Here is a 27,799-nt window from a genome sequence, read left to right on the forward strand (position 1 = left end):
TAACTTGTGCGCTTGCATCTTGTATAATCTATCTTGTGGAGCATATTTGCATTCTAATATTGCAGCATTGTGTGTCAACTCGGCCACTCGGGAACGGTGTGGATTCATGGAATTCAAGCAGACGTACTTTCTTAGCAGGAGAGGCTCTGGAGAACCCTGACGAGCTTGACCATCCATGAACTGTAATCCTCCTCGCATCAAAAGTAGACAAAATTTTATAGTAAAAAGACTCGCGTTAATCCATTCACCATAAGCATAGTTCTTTAAGAATCTTCAAATAATAGGCAATTAAGCATATAGGCAACCACAATGATAGCCTGACCCCCAATATGCATGAATAAGTAAATGAGAGGCCAAATTGCTTGGACTATAAAGGGATAAAATGGAGTATGCAAAAAATCTATTAACATGATCTAAGAAAGAACTACACACATTACACACAAATGCATTAAAAAGATATTCAGGCTTTCCCTTCAGCTCTTGCATATGTAACTGCAACACATGCATCAACAAAATCCCCGTCTATAAAATCTGTGGAAAAAATTTGCAACTTATCTGCAATGCCTTTAGAGAAGCACTGTGTTATAAACAACCTAGCAAATTCTTTTATTCTTCCCGTCACAGGCCTCACACAAACAATGGGGTTATCAGGCTTCGGCGTCACCGTGTTCTCCACCCTGTAGAAAAATTTCCTTGAGGAAACTGGTGGCTGCTCACTCAAATACTTGAGGTTGCTTTCGAATTTCGTTGATGGCAAATCCGTATTGATCCAGTCATCCTTCAAATGACCCGAATTCCACAGAGGGCTCCCATTTTTTGGTTGAGGTGAACTCCTTGGCTTCCATACACATATTATTCTCTTTGGCAACACTTCCGCTACAGTCTTGTTAAACACATTGTCATTCTGGTGGATCAAAAATTGTCCGAGGTGCTTTACCAAATATTTGTCGAATTCAGGAGGGTCATCATGGCCATATTCGGTACGCACTTCAAGGATTATAATCTCTGAATGTGTTTCAGACAGGAACTTCTTGATATCTTTGATCACAACATCCATGCTGTACGTGACAAGTATCCCATGACAGACTTTTCGATCCTTCTGAATTCTAATGTCAAGAACCCTGGTGCCTAGCACAAGCTGTTGATAGACAGATAGAGATTGGCATTGTGCAAAAGGCCTTGTGACGAATGGGATTCCAATTTTGTCTGTTGCAGAATTATGAGTTCCGGGCCAAACAATCCTATTTATCTGAAGCTTCTCAGGATGAAGGTCATCCATCCAGTTTTTTCTATCTGCAGGCCTGAATGCACAAGCCGGAAAATCTTCACCACAGCATTCATGAAGATCATACAATGTTCTCCTCTCTAATGTGAGTGCCTTACGCCTTTCTACTTGTCTAGAGACCCCCGATCCCATTCTAAGTAAGAAAGAAGAAGAGGAAGAGCCAGCAATTACGCTCTTCCTCTTCTTGTTTTCCTGCCTGGCTATGCAGAGAACTATATGTCCCAAAAGAACAAAAGAAAAAATTTGCAGAAACCTTCTTTTGTGAAAACCTTCAAACTATATATGATTGAGTTATTGGTGGAGAGTCATAATCGATTCTCTTTTGTTGATTCACTTGTACAGATGATTTCTTTTCCGTTGATTGCTTTCCGCTTGTGTGGCTATCCAAAGATAAATATTCTTCATAAAGTATAAAAAAAACGATTCTATATATAGGAGGTGGAGACGTTATAAAATTTGGTGGAGATGGAGACGTTACAAAATTTGATTCTACATCCAGAAAATGATTGAATACGTTATATATTCCGTATGAGAAGTCATTTGGCCTGGTTCAATCACCCCTCAAGAACTAAACGCTAAGAATTCGAAAATTTGATCAGTATCTGTTCAATGGACTTCTAACGCAGATTTGGAGGTAAGAACTGAAATCTACTTTATAATATGCAATTTGGTTTTCAAAATGGAAAGTAATTTCAGAGCTATATGAAAGGTTCCAAACTTTCTCTATGGGGCATTTACCAATTTCCTAGTCTGCAAAATAAACCTTACATTCATACAAAACTTAAGGTCGACGAGTTTGATCACTAATCAATAAAAGGAAGAAAGAATTGTCTCGCAACTCATCCCATATTATCATATGAGCTAAAGTTCATAACTGCCACCCATTTCATTTTGTTTGATTAGCAAATTTGGACCAAAAGGCCGGTGGAAGGTTTGGATCTATATGAAGCTATTTTTCCAAACTCTGGTTACATGTGTGGAAGAAAGCTTAGACAACTATAAACAGCTGAAAAAGACCAGTCTGAGATCATATTAAATTTCCGGATTACCAGGCTATTCCTGTCTTCATGAGGATAGTAGGTGACAAGGTGTCTATTCTTATCCATAATGATCATATGTCTATATTGAAGCTCTCTCATTAGCTTTGATGAAATGGAGTTTTCTATTGGATACTTCTAATTCAAGCTTTAAAGCTCATTAACCATTTAGCCTCAATATCAAGTTTGTTTGACTTGTAAGCTTTAGACACATAATCATTCTTGCAAGTTGCAAGCAACCTAATGGTACTAAACTACTAATAGAATATAGAAGCATAGAGAACAGAAAACCCACAATCATATATGGATCATATAAACAAAATCATAATCTCTAATATCAAATCTCTACAGAACCAACATGAAAAGAAAACCCAGAAAAATCAAACATAATACGCAACAGAACAGAAAACGTACAAATATCATGTATTTCATATATCATTATGTACAAACTACTAGCTATACTTGGTTATCTACACAACAAACTGCTTAAAGATCACAACTCTTTGGTTCTTCGGCAAAGAAAACAGAGCACTCTGACCTTGAAACAGAGGATTTATATAAGCCAGCTATCTCGGAAAATGGACTGAAACTGCAGCAGGACCAGCAAGACAACAATGACAGCAGCAACTCCCCACGGCGAGCTCCCCTCCGACGGACGGTGGTGGGTTCTACGACGTTGTTCCCACGGCGACATGGCAAAGAGCCAATCCGGGTCCATAGATGAGAGCCACTGAACAATGAGGAGTAAGACTATTGGTGTGGCTAAAAGAACCCAGTTGAACTGTGACTGAGCTTCTTCCACAGCTGACTCGTAAGAGGAGTACCATGAGAAGCCCAGAAAGACTGAGATGAGTGCAAGGATTATGAGAACTGGGTAGGGTAGAGGGTTTAGGGAGAACCCTTCTATGAGTGAGGAGGTTTGGTTTCTTCTTCCATAATAGGCCATGGATGATCTTGTTTGTGAAGAGAGGAAGTTGCTAACAAGTAACAACTGATCAAGGGTTTAGTGTTTTTATATCCAAGTTCTTGGGTTGTTTGGTTGTTTAAGTTAATGAGGGACTCATTGAAACGCAAGGAAGTTATAACTTGGAGGAAATGAGGAACTGTTTGATGAGGCCGACGTCAACCTACCGATCGAAGATAGCAAAATGGTAGAGTTTGGGGTAGTAGCTTGCATACAAGCCGTTATTCATAATTACTATCTTCATAAAATGTTGGATGTATCGAGATTTTTTCATATGAAATTTTTTGAATGTTTAGACTAATAAAGTACGTCAATCATCACTATTTAGCTTTTAAAATTAGCATGATTCTAAAATTTTAGTTATTATATTTAAATTTTTTATTTTAAGGTGTGAAGTTACAAATAATCACAAAATTATTGTAAAAACGAGTACAATTTGACGTTCCTTGTTACAGTTTGGTTTAGAATTATTGTCTTGAAGTGCTTAGTCTTTTCACTAAAGATATCAATTATAGAGATTAGAGAGCTAGTGACTATACTAGATGACACATACATTTATTTATGGCAAAGAAATTGCAAGTAATAATTCAATGAATCAAAGGAAAAGTCTCTCCCTTATCGTCGTCCTCTGCAAATTGTCCACTTAATATTGGAGAATGCATATGTGGTGCCACTCCTAAAGTCTGCATGGACCATATAGTGTCACATACTTTAGCCTAAACAAAGTCGGTGGTTTCTTTAAAGTCTTATCCACTAAGGTCAAGTCATAATGACAAATCTCAATCGATGCCTAGACATGAAATTTAACACTAAAAAACAAAATGTTATGGACATGATATGGAGGAAGATGAACACTTATGGTTTGTTTATCCTATACTTTTGGTGTAGGTGGACCAAATAAACTATGCAACATAATTTGGAAGAACTTATCTTGGATATTGGAATTTCTGATAATTTAATCATCTATATTTCATTTTCCAGTCGTTTGATCATCGAAATATATCAAATACATGGACGGTTTTAATGGAAATAGCATTCTCATGACAATCAAAGGTGATTATTCGATATAATAGGTTGAGCAAACGATCTTCAATTCATGAATTCATTAGTTGTTTGCAAAGATATTGAATCATGATTACTAATGGAACAGAAAATGGATAGAGTGCTGTTAAAATTTGCATCACTTTTATATATTAATCAGAGACCTCTCATCTTCTAGTTAAAGACAATACATGAGTTCCTTGGCAAGTCATGGAGATCAGGAAATGTACTAGCAGCCACTTTTCATGAGAACTTGAATCTCTTGAGACACAGACCAGGAAACTATTTGTTTGGCTTCTGCTACACAACTAATTCACAAACTAAAACAACCAGAGAAAAAAAAAATTAATCCTCAAGTGAGGAACCCTTATAGCGAGGTAGACTAAAATAAGAAATTAGTAATCTGAGATTTGAGATGAGCTAGCGTTTGATTCCTTCTCAGTTCTCATACAACATGAAGATCACAACTTTTACGGCCATTTGTCACGATACAACAATCAGATGACCCAAACTTGGTGTATTTGTAGCAACACAATTCAACCCAGTACATAGATATAGCATAAACAAACCAATAAACACATCAACTCTCTTTATCATAACTGGAGACCCGGGGAATTAGACAAACCAGCTCTTATGAGTTTTGGCAAATATAGCAGGACATGATCATTTCAGAAGTAGCGACACTTACAAGCATAACTGCAGTTGCACCATGGTGGCCGTGGCTTCACACATGGTGGCATCACACACGGTGGCATCACACATGGCCTGCTAGTTTCCATCGACGACAGCCAATGCACGACGGCTAGCAACAGCAACGGTGCGGCTATGAGACCCAAATTGATCTCGAATTTGGGGGCTTCGACCTCAAAGGACGCAATCAGAGTTGACAAGAGAAGAAGTACAACAGTCACTGCCAAGAAGACCAGAACTGGGTATGAAGAAGGGGCTTCTGTTCTACAACAATGATGACCCATCAAGATTCAATGACCCTTCTTTCTCAGTGAGAATTCTTATTTCAGAAGAAAAGGACTATTTTTACATCCAAGTCTAATCTAGACCTCACAAGTCACAAGTATTTAAGTTTGGTTGCTTTGGGAGTTTTAGAATTTGGTGGTTGCTCTCAATCAATCGCAATCATACCAGACTAATGATACCATAAGGAATATTATCAGTGATGATCCAAATGACAATAGGGCCGGCTGAAGAGGGTAGTGAGTGAACAAGGCATCTTACATAAAAATCTATTTGGTTATAGGTCATTTTCAGCAACTCAACTACAGGCTTAGGGCCTTACACAGTAGTTAGGAGAGACTCTAGGTTGGTATACTATTCACGAAATCTAGGTTACTCAATTCCTGATGATTAATGGTTCGTACTTAAAATCTGATTACAGACCATACCACAATTTCTACATATATCTTCATAGTATGATTTCAAATACTATTAGGTAGAAAAATATAAAGTTGCACTTTATAAGCAATTTTTTTTTCATGTTTACAATTAAATGTCATCTTTTAGGTTAGTTTACCTACAACATGACTTCTGGATATCCAATTTAGTGGTAACAAGCAGGTATCTTACTTTCACGTCCAAATCATTACCCAACTGTATGAGAAAGAATAAAAGCTATAGCTACAAAATTATTATCACATAGGTGAGATGTTACCCTACTCGTGACATGGTACAGGAGTCGCATCAGCAGATTTAAATGGTGATGATGGTATAACCTCCCACAGTAATAATCGTCACTTAAACTTTTCCCTGGTACTGGAAATTGAGTTCGTAATCGTGCTTCAAGGTTGCCAAAGTGTTTCTGCAAGGACCCTCTACACAAACAAGAAGATTATGAGAATTTAAGACCTCATTCCAATCATACCTTTTATCAAGTCAAAATTGTTTACCTCCAAATGAGGTATGAAGACGTTGAAGATCATCTGGTGAGCAAACATCTATCAGAGCATATACACCTGGTCTTAGAGCTTCATCTATTTCCCTGCGAGTCCATAGGATAGTTCAGACTACATACAGGGAAACTCCAAAAAAATAAAAGATACTGATTTTTGGAGATTATAATAGGTGCACTTGTACATATTAGTTATTACCAAGTGATATCGTCCTAGGACTGATGCCTATTGCCAAATAACATCAAACAAATAAAATACATTATACCGGGTTAATCTTAGGGACATTAAAATATAACTGTTGGTTATCTCCCATTGATTTATTCTTTATGTCCTTGGCCTATCTGTTCTCGTTGTTTATCTTCTCTTAAACCCTAATCTCTTAAACTAAATTCTCACTTCGGCCAAAGTTCCATCCATCGAATTGGAAAGGGATGCCATCATCCCACACTCAAGTTTTTGGAAATGTTGACAGAGGAGATTGGGAAAAAGAATATGCCAAATGATCAAACGTCTACACCAAGCTCGCCCCTTCTTCAACCATTAAACGCCCAATAATGCGTCATTATCATTAATGTTCATTTGGTTAACAACAAATATATTCAAGGTAAGAAAAATTACCTTTTGATGCCTGTTTTGCGTGGGCCATATCCTGAATAAACCTGTATGTAATAAGCTAAAAAGTGGTAACAGTGTGGACCAAAGACCTCTTTTTGATGTCTTAGCTGCAAAACAGATATGATAAAACCAGGTGAAGTTATTTCCTCTTGGTATTCAGTCACGTCAAAGTCAAAACTTTAACAATAATCTAAACTAGAATGATACATTCAGTCAGCACCTACCTCTTCATAAATCCTTCTCAGAGAACATGCACATTTGACTCCTTCTTCTACTTCCCATGAAAATAAGCCTTCCTTTGCTACCAGAACAGCATCCAAGGTCTCCAAACAATAAAGAAGAACACGAACAGAAGCTTGAAGTAGAGCAACATACCCTTCACATTCACTAGAAATCACAAAAGAATTACTCCAGTTCTTTGCAGAGTCTACGTGATAAGTAATGTAAGAGTAAAATAGACCATTTTAAGAATAAGACAAGTATCAAATGTTGAAAGATTTTATGCATAGTATACCTCTTCCCACCTGATTGTCATGTTTCAGGTTTGGCCTAAGCTTAAAAGTCTATTGCATGCTTTGCAAGTCTTTAACTACTTTTTTTTTTATACCAAATGAACATACATACCTTTTGTGATGCTTCACAACATTATGCAATAACCGGCAGCAAGCAGAATATAGGCCGATTGAGTACTGCCTATTTATACCAGAGATGCGTGCACTTGATACTGGGTAGGAGAGTTGGTTATTTGGATTCGTTGCTAAAACATTTGGAACAGAACACTTAGAACGGTTTAAGAGATGGAAATCCTGAAAAATTGCTGAAGGTATACGTAACGAGTGTGCTACATGCCAGAGATCCATTTTGTATATTGCATGCTTGCCAGAGATTCTTGCCAGAACATCAACACACATAAGAATGACTGTTCCTGAATCTGGCTCATTATCATCTTTACTCTGAGTGACTTTATCATAGAATATTAGCGGACTCTGCAGATGCAGAATAACATTGAACATGCAGGCAATTAACTTCTGAATGTACTTTTTAACCACACTCAAATTACGTCCTGAAATACACACAAAAGAAGGTCAGAATGTGTCCAAAGAACTTCCATGATATACACTTGAATACAATAGCTGAAGGGAAAAAAATAATATATATGTGCACTTATGCAGTTATGCATAATTCCCTTCATCATCAGTGGCTTAACTTACGCATAGCTAAATAGAGAACAAATGTAGTGGAACCATTTCATAAGCTCTATAACTGTGATGTATAATATTACCTGAAACAAATTCCAGAACCAAGTCCAAACAATCAATGCCAGATGCAACAATGGAAGACACCTTCCCTCCATCTTCAAGTCCAGCATATATGTCATACCTCACTGTGCACCCTTCCCGCACACCAAGTAAGGCTCTTTCGATTGCTTGAACTAGAGATTGTAAATGCAACTCTGTTGATTTCTTTATGAATACTGCAAATGCTGATCTCAACCTAGCTTTGAGATCATCCAACAAGTATTCCCAGCCAGAGAGAGTTGATGCTTCAGAAAATCCCGTAGGAGAAAAGAATATGTTTGTGCTTGATTCATGAGATGCAAGAGTTGCTCTCTTGCCTTGTAAAGTTATGCATTTCCCCAGAGCCCATAGCTGTAGTTGGATCATCTTGGCAAACAAATCTCTAGATAAGGTAGGGTTAGTCAGAGGAAAATGATTCCCTAATTCTTCCAGATACTTCAGAACACCATCTAAACACACAAAATAATAGAAGTGTGGCACCTGACTTGCATCGACTGATTCCAATAACAAAACTTGCATAATGCCAGCAAACTTATGCACCAAGCTTGTCGACATGGGGGCACTCTTAACATGCAAATTTAGCCTCAATATAGCAGAAGAGGCAATTAATAACTGCCTCAGTAAAAATGCTGCACTGGGGAGATCACCTTTTAGCATGCTTCTCAACAAAGGCTTATTTAAGGTTTGCAGTTCAAATGAATCAACAGCAGTGAGAACACTTACAACACTATTTGCATCTTTCAAGCGCGGTTTTCTTCTATGAACACTACCAGTTACAGGGTCATCATAAATTTCAGATGATGCATCTGCATATTTATTCTGCAGTCTACTACATGCCATGTCAGTGTCAACATCACTGCCTTCCGGAAAAATCTTCTCTGCGCCTAATAGATTTAAATTGTAGCCTGACTTCTGAAGATTATAAACATCACAAACAGTTGCAGACTGCTGATTATCATCAAGACTAAACATTTGTAAAAGAAGACTAGAAATCTCTGCAAAAACGTTTATACAAAGGTTCAGTTCAGATAGTTGTTCAAGTCTCCAGCTTGACAACTTGGCCTTCTCATCGCTATTTCTCCCATCTGTATCGATCACACTGCATGCTAGGCCCCATAAAAACCCACTAAAGCATGAAATTATGGAGGCAAACTTGTTCAAATTTACACCATCAACCGCAACTCCCTCTTTTCCAATACAAATGCTACCCTTCACATTTACAAGTAACATCTGCATCTGTTCCTTCAAACTCTTAGCAACAACGTTCACACTCTCCCAGGGTTTAATATAGTGAGACGAATTTAATGAGCTTTTCTGTTCATGGGCACATTCAGAATTCAGCTCAGTGACCTCAAGCAAACGAACGGCACAATTAGATTCATATTTACTTAATGTCAGAAACACATAAAAAGTGTGATCCAATAACGCCAAGATTATATCATGAACTTGATGATATATATCTTTTGAGAATGACTCTTGAAGCCGAGCAACCATATGTACTGATTTCTGGAGCCATAAAACAGGAAGTAAATCCTCAAAGAGTACTCGAGTGTCTGAGCTTTGAGTGGCTACTGTCTCCTCACAAGCAATAATTATGCATCTTAAGGCCTTCCGACAAGACACAAACAGTCTGAAGAGCTCATAATAATAACTTGAGTAAGAAGCATTCTTGTAATCTAATAAGCCAGCGACAACAATCCTGAGATACACATAACTGGTTATATAAATAAATGTCTTGATTGAATGGATTGTTCTAAAAGCGCATGATACTAAAACTGAACTAATAGTACATAATATTACTTTAAATGAGATGTGAAATCTTGATATTGCTGGGAAAAAGGTTCACATTTAAGTACTGAGGTATATTAGCTTCACCCATGAAGTATTGAAAAAGGTCAGAATAAAAAGAGTTTATCATGAATAGGCAGCTGCGCATGCACTTTCCGTGAAAAATTGAATCAAACAAGAGTTAAACCAAATTCCTCTTTTTTTGCCTACATTTTATGGTACTATGTCCTAAAAATGAAACAAACACAAAAAAAAAAAACTGAACTGAACTGACCTAGGCCACCATTTAAATCTTATCACACAACTCAGTTAATTGAATATAATATATTGTACTGTCCCGAATTGGGAATGATTATTACTTAAAAAAGATTTCTTATGTTTTACTAAACTATAAGAAATGTATCAATTGTTGGACCATATATCAAACATAAAGCTCATACCTTTCAATGTTGAGAATACAAGTCACATAATGAGAAAATGATCTCATGTCCAAATGACCTTTTGGCATACAACTCAAAAGATTAAGCAAACTCTGACAAGCTGTAAATTTCACCATGGCAGATGAATGAGAGTTCAGTCCCTTGCAACTTGAGGCTGAGGAACAATTAAATACAATGAGTTTATCGCAGGAAATAGCCAGTGATGAGCTCTCTAAATCACTCAAGACATCTGACCAATTAGGTGATGATTTGAATTTAACATTGATGGATGGAAAGTCACTGATGAACGGTAATGTAGATTTCTCCAAAGCACGGCAGAAAAGCTTTGCAAAATACCTGCGGACAAACTAATACAAGAGATAAATTAAATGTACATATTGAGAATTACAGTAAACGAGAAGTGTAAAACGGAAAGCATCCCCAGAACATGCCAGTTGTATATAAGTTTGTGTGTGTGCGCGTGCATCACGTGAGGGTCAAGGGAAGCACCATTTGATCTATAAAAAAAGATGCTTACTCTTTGCTCATACAGACTGGAATCAATAAAGCACTGTGATGAGATTTGATGCACTGCCACATTCTTCAGCCTGTCAGCTTCATGGTTCTTTTGCTGTATAACCTCCCCACAGTAGCTTTTTACATAGGGAAGGGAAGTACGTATTAAAACAGAAAGGAATCTCTTCAAATCCTTCTCAGAAGCATGCGGGCACCATGCATGAATGTTTTGGCAAACAACCCACCAAACTGCAGTTGGCAGTGAGTTCTTGTTCACAGAGCAAATACCGAAATCCCATTCATCACTTTCATAACTAGCCATCTTATTATTAGTCATATCAGCAGAAGTAAAGGTTCGTTGTTGATCTTTAGACACTATTGAGAGGTGCTCCATCATAAAACCAGTGAGTCCTGCTGCCTCTTGCCTCAAAGAAGAGATCTCTGCAACTGGCACCAGATTGTCACCATTCTCAATCAAATATTCAATAGACTTTATACGGCTATTCAAGTCCACAAGCCTTTCACAAGCCATAGCATGCATTACATAAGTTAAAGGACAAGAATCGGCTGCACTGTCCTTACAAAAGATGCTTGAAACAGATCGAATAACAGCAAGAAGAGAAGCTGAAGGTTGTATGATCCAAGAGAAAAATCCCTCATTGGCCCAATCAGACATTTCCATCCAATCCCGACCAGAGAATGAGGAGAACGAATGTCCCATTTCTGCAGACATCTTTCTTGATAAATCTGGAGGCATCAGGATTGCGGCTTGCCTATACAAGCATCGGCAGGAAGTATACAATCGAAAGAAGAACAAAACTACCCAATAAGAGGAGCCTCCAAATATCAGACATTTGTTTTTGTTTCTAGCGATCACTTTGTCATAATCTTTTACCATGACTGAAGATAGGAATTTGATTACAGCATCCTTCTGCTGTTGTCCAATCAGCTTGCTCATGCAAGGGAAAATTACTCTAATCAATTCCTTTATAGAAGCTCCAAGAAGGTTACAGTTCCCAGTTGTGACGATCAATGAATCTAGTAATAGAGCATATACTTCTGACAACCCTCTCCCGAAAAGTTCAGCTTCCAGATTAAAACTGTGCAAGTTACTTAATTGGCATTCAGCAGATTCTTTTTCATCAGCCTCCAAACAACTAACTTGCATCCACTCTAATGATTTTGATACGTCCAATGTCAACTGCCTTATACACTGACTTGCTTGTCCTTCTGGTATGAATTTCATTGCTTTATGAATTGCAATTTTGAAATCATGAGCACATAATAGCATTTCCACAGATTTTGCATATGCTTCACCATGAAAAGGAATAACAAATCTAGTATAGTTCAGTTCGCCATCACTATTATGTAAACTAATAATCCGTATTGCTTTACACAATGCAAAGATAGTATTGTTCACCTGCAAAGGTGCAATTAGAGAACCAATGAAATTACAATCACAGCAAGTACAAACAAACTTCTAGGAAAAAAAACAGAGAGAACAAGCTATCAGGAAAAAAAACTGGAAAATGATTGATCGAAAAGCACTTTACTAACCTGGCGAAGTTGACTATAAAACATAATCAATTCACATCCATTGTCTGTTATCTTGGATAATAGTAAGCATCTATCCGGAGAATCCACCAAAGAAAGTCCAATGGCCAAGTAAGAAAGCATCATCAACCACAAGCTAACCTGATCATTTTCTAGAACGTCATATTCAATCGCCAAAAGATAGCCTACAGCAGAAAGTACCTCATTTGCTATTAGAGTAAAACTATCTGAGTGTGTAACTGACAACTGAATTACTTCGGAGGACAATGAGATGATGATACTGTAAACCTTCTTCAAGAAATGAAGACAAGCTCCCTCAGAGGCATCCTCAGTTCTCACATAGATTTTTTCATGCATAAAGACTGAAAGTACACTATTGATAGCTTTAAGAATGCGATGAACCTCCAATAATTCAGTGCCCACTTTCAGCTTAGTTTCAAGAATGCCATTGATCTCAAGCAAAAGAGGCTCCATAATCAGAACAAAAAAATAGTAAAGAGGCTTCCGTGTTTCCGGATTTAAACTAGTTGAACAATATTTTTCTTCAATTGTACAACTCTCAGATGACATCATAGACGTTTGACCCAATGAATTATGTTCTATCTGCCTAGAACCTTCACTTTTCCCCATCACTTTGGCACTTGCAGTCAATGCTGAATCCCTCTTTAGCTTTTTAACCTGATCAATAAGCAATTGAAACAATACTCCTAGGCTTTCTACTGCAAGTGCACTCTTTGCGGCTAAAATTCTTCCCACTTTATCAAATAAATGTCTATGATAACTCTCGTTCATTGTTTTGGGATCTTCTGACTTCCCATATTTGGATGTGGAGTATTTTTCAGTACTGCATAAGCTCAGAAACCCATCAATGTGGAGTGGGTGATATAGCCCATGGGATAATACATCTTTAACGAGCTTTAGTAAGCTTCCCATCCAATCGAGATTACCTCCACCAATCTGAAGATGTAAGAGACCATAGAGATGCAACAAAGGCTCAAGGAGCTTATCACTAAAATCATGAAATCCATTTTTCCGAGCTGCATGAGACCTTAAAAACCTGGAAAATCGCTCAAGCACCAAGCACAAGAATTGGGAAACAAATACACCGTCATTGCCACTAACAAGAGCTTCACTGAAAATTCTGTGTCCAAGGTCAAGAGCTGAGCTTACAGTTGAAATCCATATGTTCAAATTTTCATTTGGGAAGCCTTCTTTGGATGAAAATACCAAAGAAATACAATCAAGCACAGTAGTGTACAATTGAAACCCTTCACCAAAGGCAAAGAAGTCTCCTCGAGACGACGATGCTTTGTTCAATAAGGACAGTGCACTCCTTGCAATCCAACATATAGAGCGTAAGAGGTTCCGCGATAAACTTATAGAAACATTCAGTCTCAATGACTCCTCCAAACAAAATTTGAAAATCTCCCAGCATCTTAAATCCAAATACGTATAAATAACTTCATCTTGATGCTTCTCCTCACCACTCTGAACTTTCCTCCCTTCGGAAATCAACAACGATTGAATCCACTCACTGACAAAAATGACTAAACGTGGCATGCCCACCGCTTGATCATCCTCATCACTGCTCCCTCCTCCTTCCTTCACTCTCAACATCACAAAACCATACGCTAGCTCCACCTTCCTGCATTTACATCCCTCATTCATCAAAACTAAATAATCAACCCTCCTTTTGATCACTTACAAGTCAAAGCAGACAACAGGAAGCTTAAATTTCTGGTCTTCACCAACAAACACACACGATGATACATAATAACTCTAGTCCAACACAAACCCAAGAGCTTGAGTCTAATTCTACTAAGCTATATACTTAAAGAGTCTAACTTTCATCAATTTTATTATCAATTACCAAATTGTATTCATACCCAATTTGAATTGAACCCAAAACTAAAGCTCCAATGCTCCATATTTAAACAGACTTCAATCAATAAAGGCAAAAACTACAAAATGAGGATGAAGAATAGTATACTGACTTGTTAAGATCAAGCTCTTTGTTCTGGATTGACAGAATCAACTCCAGGTTCCTCCATGGACCACCTTGCTTGGGATTCTGAGCTCCTTCAACTTCAAAGTTTTGGTCTTGTGGTTCATTCTCGTTGGTCTCTGATGAAATGGTGCGGTTTGTTTTGGTGGGTCTTTCAGATTCTTGGGGTGGTTCGCTATGCTTTCTCTTCTTGTTGTTCTTCTTCTTCTGGGTTTGTCTCTGTTTAGTGTTGGCTCCAGAATCGGCCATGGTTGAAGGCCTGAGCTCTTGTGTGACTGTGGCTTATGTTTCAAGAGGTTTAGGAACTCTCGAAGGGTTTTAGTTGCAACTTGTTAACTGTAGACCTAACGCTGTCGTATTAGTATATTTACTCTCCAAAAGTGAAAGTAAAACAAAAAGTAAAAACATTTTTACTTATGTGAGTAAACGAGGGTTTAATTTCACTTGTCGATATACCAAATTCGTCTCAAACTCGCCCCTACCTAATCCAAATATGCTTTTATAAGACGCTTGTGGTTACAATTTCTTTGTTCCAAGTCCCATTTGAAACTTTTCTATGAGCTTATTGATAGTTTATATATAACTAACCTCGTGCGGTGCAATGCACGGGTAGTGATTGCACAAATTTGCAGAATTATATTTTTGATTCTTAAAATTTTATCATTTTATATAATTATGTTTCTTATGAATGATAGTTTTGATAAAACACATTGGTAAAATATTTGTATTTTAAATAATTGTCCTTATGTCTGTGTGGTATGAGGATAAATTTAGAGAAAGATAAAATTGGTATTTCACAATATAGTGAAGTTTTTGGGTGGTGACTTTATAATTGTCCTTATGTCTATGTAGGTAGTATGAGGATAAAGTTAGAGAATGATAAAATTAGTAATTCATAATTTGGTGAAATTTTCGGGTGTTGACTTTATAATAGTAATAAAGATAAGTCACTTTTGTCATAGTAACATAAATTCTTAAGTCACTTTTGTCTATATATACGTTTCTTTTGTGTGAACGAATAAATAAAATGGGTGTTGTTTGATAAGATCATAGATCAATATTTTTTGTTTCTACTCGTCTTTCTCTTGTATACGAAGGACATAGATACTATGAACCCAAAACGTGTAATCTGAACCATCGGGACTCCATTTTGTTAGATTCACATCATCTATACTCACTACTCACTAGGTATATCATCATTCGCACATGCGAGATGACATTTTAGGACTGTTCGATCAATAATACTGAAGTCAAGCTAGCCCTAAACTACAAGATTATAACCTCATATGTCTTATTGGTTTTAATAGACCATTGCGTTTCAGTTTGCACAAAACCCTTCGCCATAATAGGAATATCATTGTAATGTACACATAATTCTGATCCCAACTCTGAAGGTATGATTGATAATCTGCACCGCCACTTCCCCAATAATCTTAACATATGAAGAGCGTGGTCGATCTGTTACATGTCACTCTCAAGCATCTCAACAATTTCCTATGATGATTCTTAGGTTTACATATATACAGAATTACAGATATACTAGGTAGATATATCAAATGTATTCGCTTGAGATTATGTCCCAGTCCTTTTATGAATCCCCTTTGTGCTGTAAATTAGATTCAAGCTAGCTCGAGCTTGTTGTATAAATTAGATCCAATTTCCTAGACTGGCGGTCGTATTAGAGCATCCGCAGCGGCGAGCAATTTTGCCGGCGTGCTCGAGCAGGAGGAGGGACCAGCCGGAGGAGCTCGAGCAGGAGAAGGGGAGGCTCGCACCGGCGAGCAGGAGGAGGCGAGCTGCTCGCCCAGTCAACCCAGCCGCGGTGCTCGTCCGATCGCTCGAGCAAATTTTGCTCCGGCGTTTGCTCGATCGCCTGGCGGAGCCCACCGCCCGTGGGTGACGTCAGGCACGGGCGAATTTTTTTTCTGTTAGGCGCGTGCGTTGCACGCGCCAAAAAAAAAAGCGAGCCAATGAATGGCTGCCACGTGTCAAGCAGATTGGCCAACGGTCCAATTGATCTGGGCCTTCCATTTTGAATCAGAAATTTCGATCCAACGGTCAGAATTAATTGGCAACGGCTACTATTTGATCATAACGGAAATAAACCCAAAAAATTGTAAAAAAATCCCCAAAATTTCAAAATTCTCCCAAAAAATTGCCTATAAATACTACTTCAATTTGTTATGAACTCACACCAATTTGTGCACAACAAATTTCACATCTTCCTCCATCTCCTCTCTCTTTTCGTTTAGCATTTTTTTCTAAAACAATGGGCACCCATTGGCTTCCTTCCGAAGATTTACAAATGTGCATTTCTTTTGTCCGTCATAGCATTGATGAATATGACGGTAACAAACAAAAGAGGGACAAATTGTGGGAGACAATTCATGGCGATTATATGCAAAATTGGGTGCTAGCACCGGGTGAGAAACCTCCGAAGGAGCCAAGGACCCGAATCGCGCTCGCTTCTCACTACAACAAGTTCAAGCTACTCTTGCAAAAATGAGGCGAATGTTTGGCGGCATCACGACAACGTATAGCTAGCGGCACTTCGCTAATGGACGAAGTAAGTACATTGTGTTATCATATATTATAATTTTTATTTGATTATATGAATTAAATTATGTAATTTATATCTAATTTGTTTAAATATATAGCATTGTTTACATATTTAATTATTTTAATATATCTAATTTTATTTACATTATTTATTTTATTTAATTTGTTTAAATATGTAGCATTGTTTACATTATTTGTTTTAATATATCTAATTGGTTACATTATTTGTTTTATCTAATTTATTTAAATTATGTAATTAAATAAATACCTAATATAAGTTTTTTACATCAGGAACGACAAGCTCAATCATGTTACTATAATGCCAAGAAGAAAAAGTTTACACACTTTGAATGTTGGGAAGTGGTTAAAGATCATCCATCTTTCGTTGCGGTGCTACCTACTACTCCATCTCCATATGCAAGTAGTTACCACGGTACTCCTTCCGCAACTGAATCATCTCCAACCATCAATTTGGATGACGACCAATTGAATGAGACACCTCAAAGCAACACGGCAACTCCATCGAGTCCACCTAGACCAATGGGAACCAAGGCGGCAAAGGAAGCTAGGCGCCAAAAGAAACATGGTAAGACTCCTATTGAGCAACGGGTGGAGGTTTTGCATACCATTGCAAGTGACCAAGCATCATGGCATACCAAGAGGCTAGCCCATAATGAAAGTGAGCTTAATTATTATGCGGAGTACATAGACATTCAAAAGCGAAAAGAAGCAAGGGCGGAAGAAGAGTTACGATTGAAGAAACAAGAGAATGACACAAGGATCATGACAATGGATTTGGAGGCTATGACCCCAATCTCGAAAATGTATTTTACCAAGAGGAAACTAGCAATCCTTAATGAAGGAGAAGCTAGTCAAGATCAACCTACCGATGAAACATATTCGGATTGTTATCACCCAAATCGCGTGCTTTTTCCATAGTAGTTATAGTATTGTACTAAGAATAAATCTGGGCTTGGCTCGTCATTTTATGTAATTTAAATTTTTCGAGAAATAAAATGCAATTTATTTATTAAGTTGAAATTGAAATACACATTAAATTAAAACACATACTGAAATTAAACACAAGCTTAATAATTAAACACAAATATCATGAAAACACACAATAAAACATATTTAAAATATTTAACCGGTTTCCACTCTCCAAATGTGTTTCACCAAGTCTTTCTGGAGCTCTCGATGGATGTAAGCGGATTCGAGATCGGCAACACGGTCGTGAAACCGTTGTATATTAGCTCCATCTCTACTAATTGGCTCAAAAAGAACTCGATTCCCTTGTGCATTCACCGGCCCATCATAAACCCGGAAAGCCCTCGATGGGTTTTGCAAGTCTTCTTCTTCTTCCTCATCATCATCCTCATCATCCACATACTCTTTCTCAACAATCATGTTATGCAATATAATGCAAGCTAACATGATGGTAGTCATTACCGATTTGTGGTGCAATGTACAACTATGACGTATAATTGCCCATCGAGATTGCAAGATGCCAAATGCCCTCTCCACATCTTTCCGGTATGCCTCTTGTTTCTTTGCGAAGAGCTTATCTTGCGGCGTCTGGGGATTGGAAATTGTTTAGACAAATGTAGAGTACCTTGGATATATTCCGTCAGCCAGATAATAAGCTGTGGTGTACCTCTGTCCGTGGACTTCGTAGACGACAGTTGGGCCTCTTCCGGCAAGGATCTCTGAGAACACATTCGATAGGTGGAGCACATTAATGTCATTTTTAGCTCCAGGACAGCCAAAAAAACTGTGCCATATCCACGTATCATACGAGGCCACTGCCTCTAGGATAACCGTTGGGCGACCCTTTCGGGCCGAGTCTGCCCCTTGATAGGCGGTTGGGCAGTTCTTCCACTCCCAATGCATGCAGTCGATGCTTCCAATCATACCTGGAAAACCTCGGCGTTCTGCTTTAGCTAATAGTCGCGTGAGGTCTGCCGGTGTTGGACTGCGGAGGTATCTTGGACCATAGAGATGAACAACTTGGCTACAAAACTCCTTCATACATTTCAGGGTAGTCGATTCCCCCATCCTTGTAATTTCAGTACACTGATCTGCGGCTGACCCGTACGCTAGCATTCGTAGAGCCCCGGTCATCTTTTGTTGGGGAAGTAGCCCTAGCAAACCAGTGGCGTCTTCTCTTTGATGCCAAGACATGTCGTGGTTGCAGAGGTCCGTCATGATAATGTTGAATCGGTCTCTGCTCATCCTGTACCTCCGACGAAAGTCTTGAGCGTCGAAAATTGGACGTTCGATGAAGTAATCTTCCATGAGATTGTGTCCCCTAGATAGCCTTTGACGTGGCTTATTCGGTTTTTTACTGCGACGTGAACCGCTTGGTCGTGTTGATTCATCATCGTGTTGTGCTTCCGCCATGACCACCTGATTCACGAATGATTGCTCCATATCGTCATCCTCTTCTTGTTGACGTTGTCTCCGCCTGAAAAAATTGTGAAAGCTGAAAGGATTCATCAGAGTGATGAACAAGGAAATGTTGCTAAGTGTTTAGATTGAAGGATGAGTTATAATGAGTGATATTAGACGTTTTTATAGCAAATTGGTCGAAAATCTTATCAGAAATTTGGTCCAATTATTTTGCTGACAGTGACACGTGTCAATTCTCTACTAGTCGAAAATCTTATCGGAAATCTGCTCCAATTATTTTAGCGACAATGACACGTGGTAGTGACACGTGTCAATTATCTATTAGTCGAAAATCTTATCGGAAATTTTGAATAATATCGAGTCGATAATGACACGTGGCACATTATTATTGGTTGTAAATATATCTGATAAAAAAATTAATTATTTCACAACAAGACAAAATTGAATTGCTCAAGCAAATTGTAAATGGGTGTGTGAAAAAATCGATTTGCTTGAGCAAAATATGAAATCGATTTGCTTGAAGCAAAATTTGCTTCTGGCCCTACCATTTGCTTGAGCAAATGCAATTTATGGGTGCGGATGCTCTTATTGCTAGTTCATCACTATCCCACTACCATAATGCTAACCATGAGTAAGTTCCAGAATTTGTTCGGAGGGGCGAAGGTGTTCATCATCATCATTCTTTGGCGATCGGGCCATACCATGAGCAATCCGATCGGCGAGAACCCTGACCATGACTGGCACTATGCACACGCAACCTTCTACGTACGGCGACATGTCTGGAGGCGAAACCATGCGTAAGTTCAGATCTTTGTTGTGTATATATATGTTCATAATCTGAGACGTAAATATTAACCTAGCTGGTAATAGAAGTGTTGAAACCCTCTTGTGATTTGTATACACACTTCCATGCTCATATAACCAACAGTCCAGCACATTACGTACGTACACAAAGAGTACGTACTTTATCTTCATTTATTTTTCAATAGATAAAATCATAAAATGATAGAGTAAGCACGTCAGCTTCTAGGTTTGTGATTTTATTTTTTGATCGAATAGAGGGGGCTTGCGGATACGGTGATCTCTTCCAACAAGGTTATGGTCTACAGACAACAGCTCTAAGCACAACACTATTCAACAATGGATTATCTTGCGGTGCTTGTTTTCAGATCATGTGTGTTCATGATCCACAGTGGTGCATCCCTAATGCAGGCACTATCAAAGTCACTGCAACAAATTTCTGTCCGCCAAACCCTTCAGGAGGCTGGTGCAACCCGCCGAACGATCACTTCGACCTGTCCTTGCCTATGTTCACAAAGATCGCTCAATACAAAGCTGGAATAGTTCCAGTGAAGTATCGCCGAGTCTCGTGTTATAAAACAGGAGGGGTTAAGTTTGAGCTTAAAGGAAACCCTTACTGGATCACTGCTTTGGTTTACAATGTGGGTGGTGCTGGTGATGTTACATCTGTCAGAATCAAAGGGTCTAATTCCGGTTGGCTTCAAATGTCTCGCAATTGGGGCCAAGTTTGGCAGACCGGCGCAAACTTAGTAGGGCAGAGCTTATCATTCCAAGTTACTACCAGTGAAGGTAAAACTATTGAGTTTGATAGTATTGCACCAGGGAATTGGCAATTTGGTCAAAGCTATGAGGGGAATGGCAACTTTTAGACAACAAAACTCCAGTACGTGATATTGTAACCACGCGCACACGTACGTAATTCATGCATATTCTGAAGTTTATACATAAGGAATAAGGTTTTGGTCACAGTATTACAATAACTTGTGCATTCTAAAGTTTATATATAATGAATAATTAAGGTGTTGATAACTGTATTACAATCACTTTAATTATGATACATGGCAATATATTGAACTATCGGAACCTGAGTCTAAGACCTGATTATCCATCGTTCTATAAATGACAAAAGTAACGATTAAGAAATAAGAACAGGAAGAGAAAGATGGATCTTGATAATTTGACGAAGAAATAACGAATTACGAAGAAAAGATGAATCTTGATGCATGGTCGTTATGAATATTAAAAGAAAGACGACGAAAAGGAGAATTTGATTATGATGATCGAATGTATGAGCTACCATATATATATATATATAATATTTTAGTTCGTGCAAAGCCATACCTGGGAATTTACATACATTTCGATCAATTTCCATACGCTAGCTTAGTAGCTCTCCATGGCTTAATAGGCAATCATATACAGGAAATTACAACTCTGCCTGCATATGTACTCCAAGTTTAGCTGATTTTTCATTGATCTTGATAATAGCCTTATTCCAAGTTGCTGCGTAAGTTATAATATAATTAGCTAATTAGCTCACATTTCTCATCAGGATATTTGGATGTATAATGCTGAGACCCTTATTATCTACTGATCCATGTTGTCGGTGTGGTTTACAGTTCTACGTACTATAGCTTCTCAGTTCTCACTGCTGCATGCATGCATGATGCATCAATACCAGACGGCCCCAGATTGCAAGAAGAGCGCGCTATTGAATTTGCCGAGAGCAGTTGCCGAAAGACTGTACAACTAGCCCGAATATTAACTTTGATGCGAAATGCGGTCGTTACGTTGGGAAGAAGGCTCGCAAATTCCAGATTGGTCCGTTGCAGTTTACTTGGGTGGCCAAGATGAGGCTGAAGACAGAAGACCCATCTCATTTGGGAATCGAATGATAGCACTTGAGGAAGACAAACGAACAGATGAAGCCTGCAATGAGGAGATCGATCAGATTCGTGGACATGCTGATTTCTACAGAGGAGATGATAATCAGGCTCTAGATACCAAGAAGAAAAGTGTTTTCACTGAGATATATAGGTGTTCTATTACATGAGATATATATACACACTTGGAAGAAGTCCAAGAGATACAACAATACCGAAACGGTGGAAACTGACACCTATCATAGTATACAATAATCACATAACGTATATGCATCTATAATCAGCCCTAAATACAATTAACCCATTCATCAATGTGATGGCTCCTCAACACTCCCCCGCAAACTTGGCTCCGGAGAGGAGACAAGGTTTGAAACAAGACGCTCAAAGCGATCAGTCGGTAAGCCCTTAGTAAAGATATCGGCCAGCTGGTGAGTAGAGGGAATGAACTTCACCTGGTGAGTACCAGCAGCAACTCGTTCACGAACAAAATGATAGTCAAGAGCAACATGTTTGGTACGGGAATGAAATACCGGATTGGCAGCCATGTAAGTGGCAGACAAGTTATCACAATTGAGCAGGATGGGCATAGAGAGTGAAAATTGCAGCTCATGTAAAAGCCCCTGAATCCAAATGGTATCTGCACACGCATTGGCAAGGGCACGGTATTCTGCCTCGGCGCTCGAACGAGACACAGTCCGCTGTTTTCTAGCACTCCAAGAGATGAGATTAGAACCCAAGAAAACACAATAACCGGTGGTGGAACGACGAGTATCTGGACAACCAGCCCAGTCTGAGTCCGAGTAAGCGACAAGAAGAGAAGAACCCAAAGAGCAATGAATGGGGAGGCCATAACCAAGAGTACCCTTCAAATAACGAAGAATGCGTTTAACTGCCTCTAGATGAACATCAGTGGGAGAACCCATAAATTGTGAGACATGTTGAACGGCATAAGCAATGTCGGGTCGAGTAAATGTCAAATATTGCAAAGTACCGACTAGTTGACGATACATAGTATGATCAGAAAGAGGGGTACCATCAGAACGAGAAAGAGAACTCTTAGAAGCCATAGGAGTGGACACAGGCTTGCAATCAAGAAGATTGTTACGGCGAAGAAGATCCACAGTATATTTGTTTTGAGTGAGATGAATGGAGTGAAGCAAGTAGGAGACTTCCATGCCAAGAAAATAATGTAATTGGCCAAGATCCTTGATGTCAAATTCCACACCCAAGCTCTTAATGAAGGCTAGTAAGAGAGAAGCACTATTACCAGTAAGCACAATATCATCAACATAAAGAAGCAACATCATGATGTGAGAGCCATGCGTATAAACAAACAAGGAAGAGTCTGCTTTGCTTTGAGTGAAACCACCACGGAGCAAGAAGGAGTTGAAACGTTGAAACCAAGCACGAGGTGCTTGATTCAAACCATAAATAGCCTTATGAAGTTTACACACATGATGAGGCCGACTAGGATCAACAAAGCCGGGTGGTTGTTTCATATACACGTCTTCATCAAGAAACCCATGCAAAAAGGCATTTTTTACATCCAATTGACGTAGAGGCCATCCAGAGGAGACTGCGATACTAAGAACAACACGGATAGTAGTTGGTTTGACCACTGGACTTAATGTGTCAAAGTAGTCAATTCCCTCTTGTTGGTGAAATCCCTTGGCAACAAGTCGAGCTTTATATCTCTCAATTGTTCCGTCAGGATGTTGCTTAACTTTGAATACCCATTTACAACCAACAATATTAAAGGAAGGGGATGAGGGAACCAAAGACCAAGTACCTTGTTTAAGGAGGGCATTGAACTCATCAACCATAGCTTGTTTCCATTCAGGATGTCGAGAAGCCTGTGTATAAGATGTAGGTTCCACAGCTTGATCCAATAAGGCAGCAAAGGCATGAGGAACAGGATACCTTGTAGACAAGTTGGCCTGGTACTTAGGATTGGGTTTAAAAATGCCAGACTGGGAGCGAGTGTGGACACGCAGAGGTTGAGGATGATGGAGTTTGGATGGTGAGTGTGGTAGAGATGTAGTGGCAGAGACTGACGGTGGAGATACAAGTGTTGTAGTGGTAGGAACTGTAGCAGACTGGTGTTGTGGACCTTGAGCAGAGGTAACTATATCGGGTGGGGTTGCAGTCACATCAACTGAGGGGGCTGAATTAGATGCGAGATCGCTAACAGTGGCTAGAGATGAGTCGACATGTGAGACTGTAGCAGGGAGAGGCGTTGTCTCAAACGCAAGACTCAAGGGAACAATATGAAGATCTAATGGAGGAGCCGCAGTGCTATTGAGAACATAGTAGAATTGGTCTTCATGAAATACCACATGGCGAGAAGTGTAAAGCCGGCCTGTGGGAGGATGTAGGCAACGGTACCCGCGATGACGATCACTGTAACCAACAAAAACACATTGGAGAGATCGGGGTTGTAACTTGTTAGTAGCATAATCACCAAGAAAAGGATAACATATACACCCAAATGTCCTTATGAGAGAATAATTAGGATGTGCCCCAAAGAGTTTTTGGTACGGTGAGCTCCAATGTAAGATAGGAGTTGGAAGTCGATTAATGAGATACACCGCTGTACAAAGAGTTTCGGCCCACAAATTATGAGGAAGATGAGCAGTAAGAAGAAGAGTTCGGCCCATATCTGCTATATGTCGATGTTTTCGCTCCGCCAAACCATTTTGTTGTGGCGTATAAGGACACGAAAACCGATGTATAATACCATTGCTAGCACAAAATTGGTGAAAATGAGAATTATCAAACTCCTTGCCCCCATCACTCTGAAACTGTTTGATTGATAAGGAAAATTGAGTTTTGACATACATATAAAAAGTAGAGAAATGGTCAAAAACTTCAGATTTGAGACGCATTGGAAAAATCTAAGAGAAGCGAGTGAAATCATCAGTAAATAAGACATAATAACGAAAACCAGACACAGAAACAACAGGAGACATCCAAACATCAGAGTGTATTAAATCAAAAGGAGCAACGGTACAATGTTCATGGGACGAAAAAGAAAGACGAGTGGATTTAGCCAAGGCACAATGACTACAATCATTATTAGATAAGCGAAAAGTAGAACCTAATAAAGAACGAGAAACAAGAGTGCTCAACACTTTATTTGACGGGTGTCCTAGACGACAATGCCAAAGAGATGACTGGACTTCTGAGGAAAGAGCAATCTTGGACGCAGACAAAGATTTGGGAAAGATGGGATAAAGACCATCCTTACATGGGCCCTGAAAGAGAACATTACCGTTGCGTAAGTCACGAATAACATAACCCCAGGGAAAGAAGGTAACACTGACAAGAAAATCATGAGTAAACTGAGCAACCGAAAGTAAATTTTTACAAAGGGAAGGTACACGTAGAACATCAGAAAGACGAAAGGTAAAAGAACCGGAGGAAAAAGAAACAGTACCAGAGTGAGTTATGGGGAGAGATTCACCATTACCAACAACCACTTGATCAGTGAGTGAATGACTAGTAGATGAATTGAAGGAGCTTGCATCATGAGTCATGTGATTGGTGGCGCCGGAATCCATATACCAATTAGGATCAGATGAGGAAGCAGTATGCATCCCGGCAAACATACGTGCCTGAGGGCACCTGGAGGCAATATGGCCATATTGGCGGCAATTCCAGCATTGTAATGGTGGGCGAGAGGCTGGAGGAGGACCTAAAATGCCAGGAGTAGGCGGTGGTGGACGGTAGTTGCGATTGTTCAAGTGGCCCTGTCTGCGGTTTTGAAAGGACAGGGGAGAGGTAAAACGGCTATCTCGAGAACTACGAGAAGGGCGTGGAGAATGATGTGCTGTGAAGAAGGCAGTGGGTTGAGGGGCAGGGGCCTGTGTAGCAAGATGAAGTTGTTGAGCTTCAAATGCCAGAAGACGAGCACGAAGTGAAGCAAAGGAAGGCAATGGAGGAATAGTAGTGATGGCAGTTACCAACATCGCATATTCAAGACCCAAACCACGAAGAACATAGGTCACTAAATTCACCGAGGATACGGGAGAGTTAATAGCACTGAGTTGATCCGCCAGATTTTTAGCATGCGAGAGATACTCGGTGATAGTTTTGGAGCCTTTGGTGAGAGAAAGAAGTTGAAAGCGGATATGAGTTGCATTTGCAAGTGAGTGTTGAGAAAAGTTCTCACTAAGGCAATCCCATATGGCTTTGGATGTAGAACAGCCTACCACTTGTGAGAGAACGGGCTCGGTGAGAGTAGCTCGGAGTAAACTCATTAGATATTGATCAGTTTGGTACCCGGAGACATAATCAGGATTGGGAACGGGTTCAGGGGGAGGAGCATTTTCCGGTGCCTTCTCAGATACCATAGGAAGAAGAGTTAGACTTGGACATGGATAAGATCCATCAACGAAACGCCACCAATTTTGACCAATGAGGAATGGCTTGAGTTGACTCTCCCATAATAGATAATTAGTTTCAGAGAGTTTGGCGGAGACAAAGGCTGAGATATTGAAAGGAAGAGAGGGGCCAGTTGTTGAAGAAGATGAAGAAGCATTGGTGGCCATGATTGTAGGAAAAAGAAAAGGACAAACAGAGGAGATGATAATCAGGCTCTAGATACCAAGAAGAAAAGTGTTTTCACTGAGATATATCGGTGTTCTATTACATGAGATATATATACACACTTGGAAGAAGTCCAAGAGATACAACAATACCGAAACGGTGGAAACTGACACCTATCATAGTATACAATAATCACATAACGTATATGCATCTATAATCAGCCCTAAATACAATTAACCAATTCATCAATGTGATAGCTCCTCAACAATTACGTTGGGAAGAAGGCTCGCAAATTCCAGATTGGTCCGTTGCAGTTTACTTGGGTGGCGAAGATGAGGCTGAAGACAGAAGACCCATCTCATTTGGGAATCGAATGATAGCACTTGAGGAAGCCTGCAATGAGGAGATCGATCAGATTCGTGGACATGCTGATTTCTACCGTTCAACCTACGACCAGTCGACCACTCTTTACTAAAGCGTTGGGTCGTGATTGTGGGGAACCAATACAATGACTATGACCTACTAGCTTCTTGCAATTGTAATAAAAACTACAGTTTGCTTGTAATGTCATCTTTTCATAGTACCCTCAGGGTGTTGTTTGTGATCGATAAACGTATCATGTCATATTAGCCAAATCTATAGTTGTTTAAGCCAAAGATAGTGTTATTCAGGGAGAGTGATGACTGCAAGCTTTGCATAACCGTCTGAGGTGTGAATAATAGCTGTGACAAAGCAAACCCTTTTTTCTGGGGAATAACTTTGGCAGAGAAAGTGCTAATACAGATCAGTAGTTACTCGTTTCTTTTGTCACGCTGACAAGTTGGAAGAGGTTGAGGAATGGACTCTTTTAAACTCCCATCACTCCTGACTCCACTCTTTGCATGCCCCTTACCCAAAGTCCTGAAGTATTAACAACTCAATAAGAAAGATTAGTACTAATTTTAAGGAGATGTTGATGTGCCAATAATTAAATAATAATTGAAAGTTTTATTTAGAACTTTAGAAACATATTTTCATGAACTCCTATGCTAGCTAGTGAGAGTTTAACGGATGTTATTTAAAGTAATAATTATTCTCAGTGTTTTATAACAAGTCTATCCAGGCGATCCAACGGATACACCCTGCTCGTCCTGGTTGGGTGTAGTGAGACCTTAGTGGTGCCTAGCGAGTTTG

General features: G+C 39.2%; 6 protein-coding genes across 8 annotated transcripts in view; 2 read left to right on the plus strand and 4 right to left on the minus strand.

Moving 5' to 3' along the window:
• Positions 1-27,799, minus strand: part of LOC126782026 (translocon-associated protein subunit alpha) — a 213,912-nt gene that overhangs the window by 36,017 nt on the left and 150,096 nt on the right. The window lies entirely within an intron of this gene.
• On the minus strand, positions 461-1,417 carry LOC126782022 (uncharacterized). Its single transcript, XM_050507167.1, has one exon. It carries the CDS (start codon positions 1,415-1,417, stop codon positions 461-463), a length of 957 nt encoding a protein of 318 aa, XP_050363124.1.
• Positions 2,605-3,583, minus strand: LOC126782032 (uncharacterized). The gene has a single exon (XM_050507178.1). The coding sequence runs from the start codon at positions 3,266-3,268 to the stop codon at positions 2,876-2,878; it is 393 nt and encodes a 130-aa protein (XP_050363135.1). The 5' UTR covers positions 3,269-3,583; the 3' UTR covers positions 2,605-2,875.
• On the minus strand, positions 4,453-14,689 carry LOC126782016 (uncharacterized). 2 transcript variants are annotated; one of them, XR_007670730.1, is made up of 11 exons: positions 14,416-14,689; positions 12,425-14,066; positions 10,890-12,287; positions 10,373-10,719; positions 8,129-9,843; positions 7,471-7,909; positions 7,071-7,233; positions 6,850-6,953; positions 6,229-6,320; positions 5,999-6,153; positions 4,453-5,471 (listed from the first exon to the last, which is right to left on the minus strand). XR_007670730.1 is itself a non-coding variant. In XM_050507160.1 (10 exons), exons 1-10 carry the CDS (start codon positions 14,673-14,675, stop codon positions 6,077-6,079), a joined length of 6,237 nt encoding a protein of 2,078 aa, XP_050363117.1. In that variant the 5' UTR covers positions 14,676-14,689; the 3' UTR covers positions 5,501-6,076. The 2 variants fall into 2 exon arrangements, 1 of the variants encoding a protein (XP_050363117.1); XM_050507160.1 differs by lacking the exon at positions 4,453-5,471 and having other exon boundaries at positions 5,501-6,153.
• LOC126782030 (uncharacterized) lies at positions 16,385-17,996 on the plus strand. Its single transcript, XM_050507175.1, has 2 exons — positions 16,385-16,992; positions 17,277-17,996. Exons 1-2 carry the CDS (start codon positions 16,984-16,986, stop codon positions 17,922-17,924), a joined length of 657 nt encoding a protein of 218 aa, XP_050363132.1. The 5' UTR covers positions 16,385-16,983; the 3' UTR covers positions 17,925-17,996.
• Positions 20,013-21,064, plus strand: LOC126782029 (expansin-A25-like). Its single transcript, XM_050507174.1, is given in 3 exon segments — positions 20,013-20,156; positions 20,158-20,191; positions 20,454-21,064. Coding segments are annotated over 3 exon segments (789 nt in total).

The sequence above is a fragment of the Argentina anserina genome, chromosome 2 (assembly GCF_933775445.1).
Source record: "Argentina anserina chromosome 2, drPotAnse1.1, whole genome shotgun sequence".
Taxonomy (NCBI): Eukaryota; Viridiplantae; Streptophyta; class Magnoliopsida; order Rosales; family Rosaceae; genus Argentina; species Argentina anserina.